Source organism: Vidua macroura, chromosome 8 (assembly GCF_024509145.1).
Source record: "Vidua macroura isolate BioBank_ID:100142 chromosome 8, ASM2450914v1, whole genome shotgun sequence".
NCBI classification, from domain to species: domain Eukaryota; kingdom Metazoa; phylum Chordata; class Aves; order Passeriformes; family Viduidae; genus Vidua; species Vidua macroura.
Genome location: NC_071578.1, coordinates 13,555,207 through 13,568,013, shown reverse-complemented (window position 1 = coordinate 13,568,013; position 12,807 = coordinate 13,555,207). Strand labels below are relative to the sequence as shown.

General features: G+C 50.5%; 2 protein-coding genes across 5 annotated transcripts in view; one reads left to right on the top strand and one right to left on the bottom strand.

Moving 5' to 3' along the window:
• Nucleotides 1–3,656, top strand: part of FBXW4 (F-box and WD repeat domain containing 4) — a 61,056-nt gene extending 57,400 nt beyond the window's left edge. For all 4 annotated transcript variants that reach the window (XM_053984021.1, XM_053984018.1, XM_053984020.1 and 1 more), the window contains 3 exons: nt 2,223–2,363; nt 2,511–2,652; nt 2,904–3,656. In XM_053984021.1, coding sequence (XP_053839996.1) covers nt 2,223–2,363; nt 2,511–2,652; nt 2,904–3,020 — 400 coding nt within the window. In that variant the 3' untranslated portion in view covers nt 3,021–3,656. The remainder of the gene's footprint in view (nt 1–2,222; nt 2,364–2,510; nt 2,653–2,903) is intronic.
• A 1,637-nt stretch (nt 3,657–5,293) lies between these two features.
• On the bottom strand, nt 5,294–12,420 carry DPCD (deleted in primary ciliary dyskinesia homolog (mouse)). Its single transcript, XM_053983781.1, has 6 exons — nt 12,315–12,420; nt 11,968–12,048; nt 11,222–11,346; nt 10,293–10,426; nt 6,624–6,726; nt 5,294–5,495 (listed from the first exon to the last, which is right to left on the bottom strand). The coding sequence occupies exons 1-6, from the start codon at nt 12,376–12,378 to the stop codon at nt 5,391–5,393; spliced, it is 612 nt and encodes a 203-aa protein (XP_053839756.1). The 5' UTR covers nt 12,379–12,420; the 3' UTR covers nt 5,294–5,390.
• Nucleotides 12,421–12,807: the final 387 nt, after the last annotated feature.

The window sequence follows — 12,807 nt, the reverse complement described above, 5'->3', positions numbered from 1 at the left end:
CGTCTCACAGGTCGTCCAAGGATTCTTATCCGGGAGAGCAGCTGACTCCTCTCATACCTCTGTTGTATGTCTTACAACTCTGGGCCACACGTACGTCTTGTAGGATGAAGAAGGTTTTGCAGAAGCCTTGATAAGGGCTATGTGCATGTCCATTTGTCCTGCTGGCTTTGCAGAATGGCAGATAGAGGGGATCTGTGTGCTTGGAAGGGTGGGGGAGTGCCAGAGCACTCATGTCCATCCATGTCTCACTCCACGGTAGATCTGATGACCCATCAGTGCCAACCAAACTCCATTGCTCTTGCTCACGGTGCTGAAACCACGTTCAACCTCTCAACCCACAGACAGGTGCAGAATTGCTGCTGGGTTGGTTTACGAGTAACCTTCCAAGGGTTAATGTATTGTGAGAAGGTTGCAAAGGGCTGAAGCCTGGAATCCCCTCGATTCCTTGCCTGAAGAAACACAAAGTCCAATAAGCCAGCACCCCTGGATTCGTGTTGGGGGGGATTAATTCATGCACTTGATGTTAAAGCTTGTCCGAGAGGTTTGCATGGGGGGGCCATTGCTAGGGCTGGTTGGCCTCTCTAAATGGTTGCTAGGGCCCTGGCATCAAGGTCCAATGTAGCTGCCCACAGCCACGGTCACGGAGGGAATTACACAGCCACAAAGAAATTGTTATTCTACATAATCTGCTCTTTGGAGAGTGACTGTGGGGAAACAGGCTGGCCCCAGCATGCCGCCAGCTCTGTGATCATAGAAGCGTGCTGGCTGCAAAGATCGGCCAGGGCTCGCCTTCTGATCTGGGGACACCAGGGCTCGAGGCGCTAATCTGCTTTATCAGCGATTTCTCTCTCCTGACACAAAGGTGTTTACTTGTTTTAACATCTCCCAGGACTCTATTTCTCCTTTTGTGTGGTCTTTATCCCCTGACGAGGGCTTTAGCCCAGATTACAGACAGAATTAAGGCATTTGGCGATGTGCCTCAGAACTGTGTGATGCTGGATCAAGGAGCAGAATGTAACAAAATAATGGAGGGAGATGCTGAGAGTGACCCCACTGCGGGATCCGTGCTGTTGGCTTTCAGGACTGCTTCATTGTCCTGAGAACCAGGAGGCTGTTGGTGAGGGGTGGCCATGCAGCAGAGTTTGAAAAGCAGGTGCTTCAGGTTTTATTGTATCCAGCATTTTTGATGTAGAGGGTGTGAGGAGAAGGAGAAGGAAGAAAGGAGAGTTTGCAATAGGTGGCCATTTCAAGAAGCTGGGCAGATTGCCCACTCCATTCCCAAGAGTCTGTCATGTCTGAATACCACTGGCTGCTGCAGCAGGTGGAATGACACTGGGACAGGCTATGCCATGCACCTAATGCAATTCCGTGTGACCCAGGGAAGCAGCTCAAACTTCTTCTTGAAGTCTGACAGGCTGGGACCTCACCAGGCACCATCCACCAGGTGAGCTGCTGGTTCTGCATATAAACAAGCAGCAGGGTGATATTACCAGAAAGCACTCAGCATAGAGCTTCATGGAGATCTTGCTTTTGCTTTCACTGCAGGCAAGGAATTAAAAAGGAGGAAAGAATCAAAAAAAGGAGAAAAATCTAGCCTTTGGAAGGTCATCTCCAGATGACTGATCATTGGGGTGGTTGCTTTTGACCTATCGCATTCAGCCCCAGATATGGTGTTTGTAGAATGTGGTATAACTGGAGGGGGTTGAGGAGAGCAGCCATGGCAGACTGGGTTGGGAAAGTCTGATTTGCCTGTGGATCTGTGCTGTGTGTCAAAGATCTAGGGAAATACCCCAGTGGACAGTATTTTGAAGGACAGAGTATGGGATAGGATTGAACATGTAAATGGCTCTTGCAGACTATTTGGAGTCTGATTAAGCTGGGAGTTGTCTCCTATGGAAATGGAGCCATATAATTCAGAATACTGGTCACTTCTCCCAGGGAACAGGATCCCATTCTGCTGGGGGTCAGCTGCGTCTGTACCTTGGCTCTTCCTCTTTCAGCTGGGACTCCTGCTGGTCACCCTTCATGACCCTTCATGGTTAGTGGCCCAACCAGTAGCAGAAGCTGGGGTTGGGAGAGGAAAACTGTGTGGGCTTTTGTATTCTGTTATATCACAGAAATGAGATCTGGAAGATTTCTGTGATACCATCTCTGCTCTGGCCAGCTGAACTGGAAGGGGTTTTTGCTCTGAATGACTCTTCCCTTAATGTGTTTCATTGCAGTGGTCAGCTGTTGACCTGTTTAGGGACTGACTTCCACCGTGGAGCTGGAGTCCTGGATGTGTTCTACGAAACGCCCTCCCTTCTCCTTTCTTGTGGGTATGACACCTACATCCGCTACTGGGACATACGGACCAGCACCAGGTGAGCCTGCCCTGCCGGCGTCTGGGGTCCACATAAGGCTCCTGCACTGTCCTTGTGCAGTGTCTGGGAACTCAGCTCTCACTGAATTAGCTCCTTCAGGCAGAGTGGATGGAGAAGGCTCTGCTCTGGTTTGTGTTGCCCTTGCAGGAAGTGCGTCCAGGAGTGGGAAGAGCCCCATGACAGTGCCCTGTACTGCATAAGGAGTGATAAGAACCATATGATTGCCAGCGGCTCTTCCTACTACGGTGTGGTGCGCCTCTGGGATAAGCGGCAGACTCAGTGCCTGCAGGTGAGCACCAGTGGGAGACTGAGCAGCAGCAGAGCTTCTCAGTTGTTCTCTGGCAGCCCAGTGTGCATGCCTTGTGGAAAGAAGAAAGAGGGGCTGCTGGGCTGTCTTTGGGGCTAGTCCACCATGGCAAACCTAACCTATATGCAGGAAAACCTGCTTTCTCAGACATCTCAGCCTTTGGATCTGTAACACCAGACAGCATCTTTGGGCTGACCTTGTTTCAGAAAGGTTAATTCTCCTGTTTTTTGCAGAGCTTTCACCTGTCTTCACCCACCAGCAGCCCAGTGTACTGCCTCCGTTTCAGTACCACCCACCTGTACGCTGCCCTGGCATCAGCCCTGCACGTCCTGGACTTCACAGCCTCGTGAAGGGCACCACAGCTGCTTCTGGTGACCCCACCTCAGCAGAGCTGACACTTGGCTCAGGGAATTGCAGGGCAGGAGAGGTGAGAAAGGCCCACAAGGCTTCTGAAGGGACTTTTTTTCCTGCCAGAAAGCTACAATGAAGAGTGCACAAAGGGCCAAACTTTCTCAACCTTACCTGCCTGTTAGTGAAAATAACAGGCCAATTGTCCTTTACCCTTTTTATTTTATGCAAGTCGGGAATTGTTTTATTAACTGTGTTCCTTTTTTTCTTTTCCCTTTGTTTTTTTTTCCTGTGGATACATCATTTAAGGGGCAAATTGAGCCAGGATGCCCCATCAGCTGTGTGCTGGTCAGTTTGAGATCAGCCAAGCTCTAAGCATATGAAGTAAGACTAGGCTGTGTGTGGGGTGAACTGATTTGGTGGAAGGGAAAGGTGCCTGGAGCGAGGCCCACCTTTCTCCTTAACTGGCTGTTCTGACAGCTGCTTGTGTTGTCCTTCACAGCCAAGAGTAACAATTGAGCTAAAAGGCAGAGCCAGCCCTGCTTTCAGTGTGCCTCCCCAAGTTGGCCATCAGGTCAGGCTATGCACTTGGCAGGGCTGAAATGGTCATGTTTTGCTAAATAAAACTGAAAGGAAACAAAAGAGATTGTATGTTTTGTTTCAAGTTCTGAAGGAGCTGTGATGTTACCTGCTGATTGCAGGGGCCTGGGTGGGTGGGGGGGAGAATGGAGCTATTTTCAGATGCTGATCTCCATGTCTAATAGATCTCACTCTCTGGCTAGACCCTGTGACACTGCTGCACTGAAGGCAGTTCCTGGGAGCTTGCATCTCCTGTCACTTTTTCAAACAAGAATTCAAAAAGTAGGATCTGTGACTCATTTGGTACCTGCATAATGAAGCAGCAAATCAGACTAGTATGAACAGCTGGATGTGATGTACTAGGATCCTGTAGACACATTCAAGTGGGCTCTGCTCTTTTTTTGTGTCATCCTTCTGAACCTGACATGGGTCTCTGAAAAACCATAGCTTTCAGCATGCTCTGTGCTGTGTGATTGGATGTGGATAATGTGCTGTGAGTGGTGTCTGGGGTCTGGCCCTCCTTGGGGAAGGAAGTGTGTGAACCCTACTTGGTTAAGTTTGGGTGTCTTGGATAGGTAGAGGAGAGGTTTTCATCACAAACTAAGAGCACTCCTAGGGTGAGCCACTCAGCATGGTGCTTTGTTAGAACTTAGTATGTTCATTTCCACTGTCAAGAGGCTGTTCTTCCCTTGTGATGCACAAGAATTGGAGGAATATGTTTGCTGGAGACCCATACTCTAAGGAATTGTCATGGTTTGAAAGCAGCCTCATCAGGGGAGCTATGTTAGGAGCCCAAGAGCAGCTCACTTGAAGGTAAGGGGTAGGCTTGCGTAGTGACTGTTCAAGTATGAACTGGGATGGAACAACATTCAGAAATCTAAGCAAGGGCATGGCTGTTGGAGGAGTTGGTAAAACAGCACTGTTGGGGTTGTCCCTTTGCAGTGAGGCTTGCAATGGTCCATGTTTGTGCCTTCACAGAAGGGTGGGCAGCTGCTGCTCCTTAGCTGGCCAGTGACCCAGCCACTGCTTCCCCTTCCTGCCAGGCAACTGGAGGCAGCTGCATGTTGGTTCCTGCCCTCTGCACAGCCCTGCCACATTGTGGATGACTGGCACTAAGGAAGAAGCTGCGTGTCTTCCTCTTTACCCTGTTTCATAGGCTGTGCCCACTCAGGTCCAAACATTGATGCTGTTTGCAGAGATACCAAAGTCACCAGAGCATCCTTCTGACTGCATGGAGGAGCCACATAACTGCACAGGAGGGAGCTGCTTCCAAGCACATCCCAGGCAAGTAACGGGTGTGAGGAGAGAGTTCTTGTTTTCCAAACATTACTGCCTTCAGCAATGGTGGCAGATGGGGAATTCCCAAGGTGTCATGTTGGATGGGGGCAGGGCTGCTGGTTGTGGATGTGGTGTGCTTCCTTTGCATACTATAGCTTCCCACAATTCATAGAAGGATCATTCCATCCCTGGAAATGTTCCAGGCCAGGTTGGATGGGGCTTTGAGCAGTCTGTTCCAGTGGAAGGTGTCCCTGCCCATGACAGGGAGGTTAGAACTAAATGATCTTTAAGGTCCTTTCCAACACAAACCATTCTATGGTTTTATGAAATGTCTGCATAAATCAGCAGGCCAGGCAGCAGACAGGTCAACTGCCCTGCCATCTTCCTGGGCTTACAGAGATTCCTCCAAATGTCTCTATTAACAACAACAACATTTTTATTAGATAAGGCAAAATAAATACCATGAAGCTGTGCCAGAGAGCTGCCCCTCACCTCAACCTCTTAGCAGCCACTGCCTACTGGGTCTTACAGTCTCCATCCCCACTGTTAGCTGCCTTTATCTTCTTCAGCTCCTTCTGCAGCTGTTCTTCTGCAGCCAGGATCTCCTTTGGCTTCTGGTACTGTAGGACACAGAGAAATGCCCTTAGCACTCCTGAACTCCTGTTCAGTCTCTGCTCCAAGCAGACCAACTGCAACCTGTTGCTGCCAGCCCAGCAAGGGCCCTCCTGCCAAGGGAGGCCTTGTCATTACCAGCAGCCTCTGAAGCCCATTTAGAGAGGTGGTGCCATCAAGCCAAAGACATTTGCCAAGTTCTGGAGTGTCTTTTACAATGCAAGTAAAACTTTCCAGTTAGGTGTGGAATCCTGGCCCCCACCAACCCCTCTGGAATATCCTGGCAAGCAGATCCTTGCTGTGCTCACTGATCATATGCTCACAAGTGGTTTATATATATATATATATATATATATAATATGTTTGGTTTGGTTTTTTTTTTTAATGCAGAGAGAAGTAAGAGTTGCAGTTCTTCTGTCTTCCCCTCAGAGGTCTCTCACCCAGCTGCAGCTTAGTGGTGGATGCAGGTGCTTTTTGTAAGGTTTGGCCAGCAGCAAACAGAAGCTCAGGAGGACTCAAGGTGCTCCTCCTGGCCCATTTCCTCTGCATGTGCAGCCCAGATCTACTGCCAGGTTTCTCATGGAGGGTGTGCCCTCTGTGTAGCTGACTTCTGCATTGAATAAGGCAAACACCTGTTGCTCAAAAGCATCTGTCTGCTCCTTGCAACAAAAAGTGTGTGTCCATGTTGCTAGTCTCTTGCTTCCACCATGTGTGTGGAAGTATTCCCTCTCTGACACAAAGCAACAGGTGATTATTTTTTTATTATTCTGTTTTAAGACTCCGAGACCTCCAAGTGCAGCAGATCCTTGGGCTTTTATGCTCTGAGACAAGAGAAACTTAGTGTCACTGAGAGTGGAGACTTGCTCAGGCCTGAGGGAGGGAATACATGGTAAACAGGGCATGATAGACACTCTTCCACCTGCATGTCACCTTGAGCAGCAAGCAGGGCCTCTCCTGCCACTAGGGATCTCTAGGCTAGTGTCAGCATGCCCAGTGTAATCTGAAACTCCCACCGACTGTGTGACAGAGAAGGAGCTGTATGGGTGACCCTCAGCTCTGCCTCATTTCCCCACGTGTAAGAACTTTAGCTTCTTTGTGGACATAAAGAGTGCTGATCTGCATGGTTAAAACCTCACCGTGATGATCAGAGTGTTGTTGGCATGGGTGAAGCTCAGGGCAGCTGCATCCAAGGGGAGGTGGTATCGGTCCAGATCAGGAATAGAGAACTTTTTATAGTACCTACAAATGAGAGAGGAGACAGAAATAAGGAAGGTGGGGTTTCTGTTCTGACACCAGGAGTGCTGAGACACAGACTGCTGGTCTACAAAGTGTACATGAGGACAGACCTCTCAGGGTTGGCAGAAGGCCCTTATGCCATGTTGTGTGCCTGCTGGTGCCCCCAGGTTAGCAGGAGCACTAGAAACAAACTTCCAAACTGCAAACCAGAGCTGGCAAAGTCCTGAAGAGCTTTGGTGTGTGACAGCAGGCTTGGTCCCTCCAGCTTGCCTGTATGTGTAGTGCCAGCTATGGTTAGACTACTCAGCCCTACCAAGGTGTTCCTTGTCTTTTTCCCTGCTAGTAACAGCTTCCTTTAGCTTTTGTCAAAATAGCTGTCAAAGCTCTTGTGCCATATGACTTACTGTGATGCAATCCTTCCTAAACCCCTCTTTTTAACTTCTTGCTCTATTTCCTAGGTAGCTTCTTGCTTTGGTGGCACGGTGGTGCTCATACATACCCCAGGCACAGATCTCCAGGTGTAAATGCCCACAATCACCTGAGCCTCTGCTCTGCAGCATCTCCATGCAGCATCTCCTGCATGGTGGCTGTGGTGCTCCTCTGCACTTACAGCTCTCCTAGTTGTTCCTTCCCTGGTTTATATCTCAGTCTTCCAATAACCTCTCACATCTAAGCAGAGTACAGAGAGGTTTTTCCAGCTAAGAGATTTCCTAAGACTTTGGAGCCAGAACCCTGTAGACCTGTGTCTGTGTTTGCCTGAGATCTTCTGTGCTTGGCATTGCTTGCCCTGCATCTACTGCTTCTCTCTGGGGCTGCACCAAATACACTGGCTTGTGGTCCTATACCCACCCAGAGGCATGGCTGGATTCTTAGTCTCTTCCAATACTATTGTGGGCAAGCCTCTCCAAGGAATTGGCCTGTAGCTGGTACTGAGGTGCGTGGAGCAGAGTGGGAATAGGCAGTGGCTGCTACCAGGAGGGGTGGTTCTCAATTCAGCTATCTGTGTGTGAGGCTTGGCCTCTCTAGCTACCTCTGCCCAAACTGCAGTTTATTTTCCAAGTCACGGTGAAAACAGCTACAAAGGGCAAATGGCTTTCCCGGTGCAGTGGGAGGAATGTACACGGCTTGTTACCGCAGGGCTCAAACCGTTCTGTGTTGTCACTGCTGTCGGTATTTGGAAAAGGTGGCAGACATGGATAATAAGGGAGATGTCAAAGGTTAAACAGCAGAGATTAGATGAACACAAAGACATGTTAAGGAAGTGTTAACTTCTTACCGATTAGACAAAAAAAAAAAGCAGTACACAGAAAAAACCCACTGTTTCAAAGGGCCTTGGGAGTCATCAATGAAACAGCAGCATTCTGCTGCCCCAGGACTAAGGAGAAGAGGAGAAGAATGGCTTTGGCTGGCCTTAAACTAAAATCTGTGACAAGATCAAAGGAAACCAGATCTGCCTTACCAACCCCTCCTCCTCCTAACATTACCACTGCCTCTCACTACAATAATTGAATCAGGTTTGGCGTTCGGGGAGGTGGCTTTCTAGGTTTGTTTTTAGAGTTCAGTTTAATGGATTTATTTTACAGCAAGAGGTTTTAAGCAAATCCCACTTGAGCAGCCCTTGCCGTGGCCAGAGGGAACAGAGCGACTGGTGGAAGTGAAGAGCTCCTGTCTGGGCTGGGGAGGTAGCTGATGGGTGGTTATCCCAGCCGATGCAGGCTGATTCTCTGCCCTCTCCTCTCACCCCATGGCCAAGGGGCAGTATTACACTCTAAGCCCCAAGTCCTGGCCCGAGATCCAGTTTGTATGTGAAATCACCTCTGTTATTTTCCTACTGGAAACCCACTTTCTGTAGCCCGTAGGGAAAACTGCTACTGGTATGCCGAGAATTTAGAGCTGAGCTACTCAGTAGTGACTTGGCAGCCCATCCTGCTACTTGTGCCTCTGGCTGGCGGTCAGCACAGCTCTGTTGCTCAGAAGCAGCATGGCTGACTTCCAAGGGTTGGAGAGGCTCCGAGGCTTCCTTTCTCTTCCATAGTGATGTGCGCTCTCTCTGTGGATTCCATGCTGTTGTTGCTATCTTGGAATTAGTTGCTGAGTGGTGCCTTGCCCTGGCCGAGACCCAGGAGAAATGATCTAAGATATCCTGGAGCCTGTACTAAGTGTGCTAGTGCTGGTGTCTGTCCCTGCTCCCTACTGACAGCAACGTCATTCTTGTCCTCAGTGAAGTGGCTTTCAGCTTTAATTCTAAAAGTCCTTAACTGTCAGACACAGGCCATGAGTTGCTCTTGGGTCCTCTGGCACTAGTCTGTGAGAGAACAAGTGTCAGCTGCTCATGGAAGACTCTCCTGAGAGTGGTACAAAAAAGCCAGAAGTCAGGTAGGGCATAGGTAAAGCCTCAGTGCTACATCATAACCTTATGGCATCTATGCAGGAAGTTCCCACATACACACCACTATCAGTAGGACTGCGAGTAGATAAGCATGTCTGTGACGGTATGTGGTTGGATTTAGGATCAAGTACTCCATTCCTGTCCTAGCTCCACGGATATCCATGTGTGACTGATGGGAATCTCATTCTTTTGCTACATGGGTCTCCCTACTAAAGCACCACTATTCTGTGAATCCCTCTGTGTGTATTTAGGCCAACATCTTTCTATATTAGAGCTGTAATTGCTTGCTGTTTCTATGGGTTAACTTCCTTCTTCCCAGCCTTCTGGTTTTGAGCCCCCAGGTATGCTGATGTGCAGAGCTCCAGCAGCCTTTTGCCGGGAGACTCGCGGGTGCCGCGTCTCGAAGCCCTCGGCAGCAGAGGGGCCGCAGTTCTGTGCCGACAGCACCACCTACAGCCACTTCCATCACCTTCCCTTGTGCTCCCAAGGCTCATTCCCAGTGCACTCCCCAATACTACAGCTCATCTTGGCTTATCTGAGGCTGTAGATGCTTTGGGACACAGTGTGTGTTTCATTCCATGTGAGATGCCATATATTGACACACTACAAGATGTGGCTTTAACAGCATTTTCCATTTTCTTCCTCCCATCTCAAATCTCTCTTGGCAGAACACTGTGGCACTTCCTTCCCAGATTCAGTCTGTCTTTTTTGCTTGCTACCTCCAGATCACATCACTATCAGACATGTTTGTGCAGGGAGATCTGTTTGGGTGCCCACGACTTTGCTATCCATGTTGAATCCTGCAGCATTCTGAGATGCAGTGACTAAATCGGAGGGAGAAAATGGAATGTTCTAGCTTCAAGAGGCCTGCAAGACTCTTACTTTATTTTTCTAAGAAAATGACATCTGACAGTAAGAACAGCGCAAGCACCACCCTACAGGAGCCAAGATGAGTTTGCAATGGCCAGTGCAGAGTTTGTGGGGCCCTACTTGTAAATGTGTCTGAGGCAGTTGGGAGTGGAAATTGGGCAGCAGGAGACATGTGCTGCAAGGTGAGGCCCCTCAGCCCTTGCACACAGGGAACAGAAGAGGGGACAGCCCCCTGTGCAATCACTAGCCTGCTCCCTGTGCCAGCCCACCCCAAGGGACTGTCAGCACCAGCAGTGCTGTCCTTACTGACTTCTTGTTGGTGGTCCGGATGACGCAGCAGCGCTGCTCCTCCTCCACGGAGACACTGTAGACCTCTTTGGGGTAGGGAAGGTTACGGATCCGCCACTGGAAGCTGCTCAGGGTATCCTTCCTCATGAAGATAGGCTACAGCAAACAAGTACCTTTAGCAAGGCCTCTCCAGCTGTCTCCTCTCCTCCCTGTCTCCTTCCTGTACTACCTTGTGAGACTCCACATGGGAACAGCTTTTCTTTCACACTGGAGCATTAAGGAGTAACTCAAGAAGCTGCCTGAGCACCACTTTCCTACAGCTAGGGCTGTTCTGCTGTGTCCCAGGGCACTGCTTGCAGGACACTGAAAGTGAACAGTGAGGAAGCCTTGCAGTACAGGGTTACAGGGGCCTCTTCCTCACAGACAACCAAATACTGAGCTCTGCCTGCTCTAGGAACCTGCTGGACTCAGTCCTAGCTCTGCCCCAATTTGTGGTGCAGAGCTGTGCTTGTGTTTCAGAAGCACAGCTTCTGAAAAGATAATGAGAGACTAAAACAGCTGCACCTTCAGCTAGAGGGGTGTGAAGATGAACCAAGCTGTGCCCTATTAGGGAGCAGCCTGCTATGCACTGCCTGTGCCTTTCATTGCTATCACCTTTGTTTTCTATCCTCTGACTATACTCCACTGGCATTCCTGTCACCCTGCTCTTTCAAGACAGGATAGTAGTTGGCCAACACAACAGTACAGTTTCTTTACTTAAGGAAACTACAAATCTCTTGAAGACTCCAAAAAAACCTAAGCTGTGCCTTCTTTCTACTCAGCCCTGCAGTTTTGGGGTGATTTGTAGCAGAGTGCTGGGTGCATTAAGGCTGTCTCTTGGTGACCTGTGCTCTACCAACTACTGTTGTAAGCACAAGACAAAAGTAGTTTTAGGTGCAGACCCTTACATACATTTGAACTGCTCTCTGTTATAAGCTCTGACTCCAGTGCTCCCAGGAGTGGCGAGGTTGGCTCTCCCACTTCCACCTGCCACTTGCCGGTGCCCCCAAGGGTGTTCTTCTCTCGCCATTTTCTACCTGGGGAAGAGAGAAGAAGGGTTTTCATTCTTCTGCTCTCTAAGAACTCCAGCAACTGACTGCCAAAGCTGCCCAGCACACTGAGATGATATGAATATATGTATCTTAATTCCAGTAATTTTGACTTTGGTGTGAGTTGATCTGCTAGTTGGCCTATTCCTAGGTCAGAAATTCTGTGCTGAATGCCTCTTTTTTGCTACTTGGTACTGAAGCCATGGTGGGGTTGCGACAGGTGCTGTGCTGCAGCTGATGTGGTTTTGGACAAGAGTTATAAACAACACTTTGTTTGTGGTAGCAGAAGCCACCAAAAAGCATATTTCAGCCCTTCATGTGGTACAGACTTGGTGCCTGGCAACTGTGATGGCAATCCCATCTAGTCCATCCATGTTGTGACAGATGGGATGTTTGGGGGAAATCCTGGGCTAAAGCAAGGTCTGCTATGCCATAAAAGTCAGAGAACCCTGGCTGCAAGCTGGACCCTACTTCTGTCCCTACAAAATTCTGCTACAGACATGACTGTCTCCCAGAATAGGCAGGGATGATTTGTTCCTGACCAGGTGGTCCATCTCAACACCCCAGCCCTGAGGGTACAGACCCACTGCCCTGCAGAGCACCACTTACTTATTAACTGGCCAGTCTTAATGTCGTACTCTTCGGCCATCTCCTTCCCATCCTCGAACAAGTAGTGGATCTTCCGCTTCCCTAGAGGCAAGGCAGGTGTGAGAAGAAACAGGATACACCTACCCCTGGGTGTAGGGCTGTGTCCCACTGTCTGGGGCCCTATCCCATTGTCCGGGACCCCGTTCCCATTGCCCGCGTTGGTGGCCGTGTGTCCTTCCCTGGGGCCCTGCCCGGGGTGCGGGGCTGTGCCCAGGCGCGCTCCCCTCCGCGCCCGCTCGCTGCAGGGCCACCCCCACACCCCGCGGCGGGGGCAGTCGAGGGCTATCCCGACCCTCGCCCGCGGTTACCGTCCTGCACCAGCGCCGTCTTGCCGGCCGCCCGCAGCCGCTCCAGCCAGCTCGGCACCGCCATGGCGGCCGCGCCGTCGCCGCGGTAACGCGGAAACTTCCGCCCGCCGCCCGGATGCGCTTCCGGCCCGGCCGAGCGGAGCGCGGCCCTGCCCGGCCGCGGCCCCGCGCTCGTTCGGGGCCCTTCCCCTCTCCGGCTGTCCCCCCTCGGCTTCTGCCTTCCCTCAGCTCCCCCGGGCACAGCCGCGAGGTCTGGGGGGGGGTCGTTCTTGCCCCGGAGGTTGTGGGTGCTGCCAGCCCCGAGCTGGCGGCCTGAGGAGGCTGGCAAGGCAGGTTTGGTGCCCGGCGCGTGCGTTGTGGTTTATGGGAGTTAAAATACAGCCTGCAGAAACACGCTTCCGAGCCCTGGAACGCACTTGGGCACCCAGAACCTTGGTGGGCTTTTGGTGTGGGCTTTTTCTCTATCTAATAGAAAGGATTACTGTTTCCAGAG

Coding starts and splice junctions, on each gene's coding strand:
- DPCD (XM_053983781.1), bottom strand. CDS start 12,378: ATGGCGGTGCCGAGCTGGCTGGAGCGGCTGCGGGCGGCCGGCAAGACG. Junction 10,427..11,221: donor TAACAGAGAGCAGTTCAAAT/GTATGTAAGGGT, acceptor TGTTTGCTGTAG/CCTATCTTCATGAGGAAGGA. Junction 6,727..10,292: donor ATCCGGACCACCAACAAGAA/GTCAGTAAGGAC, acceptor TCTCATTTGTAG/GTACTATAAAAAGTTCTCTA.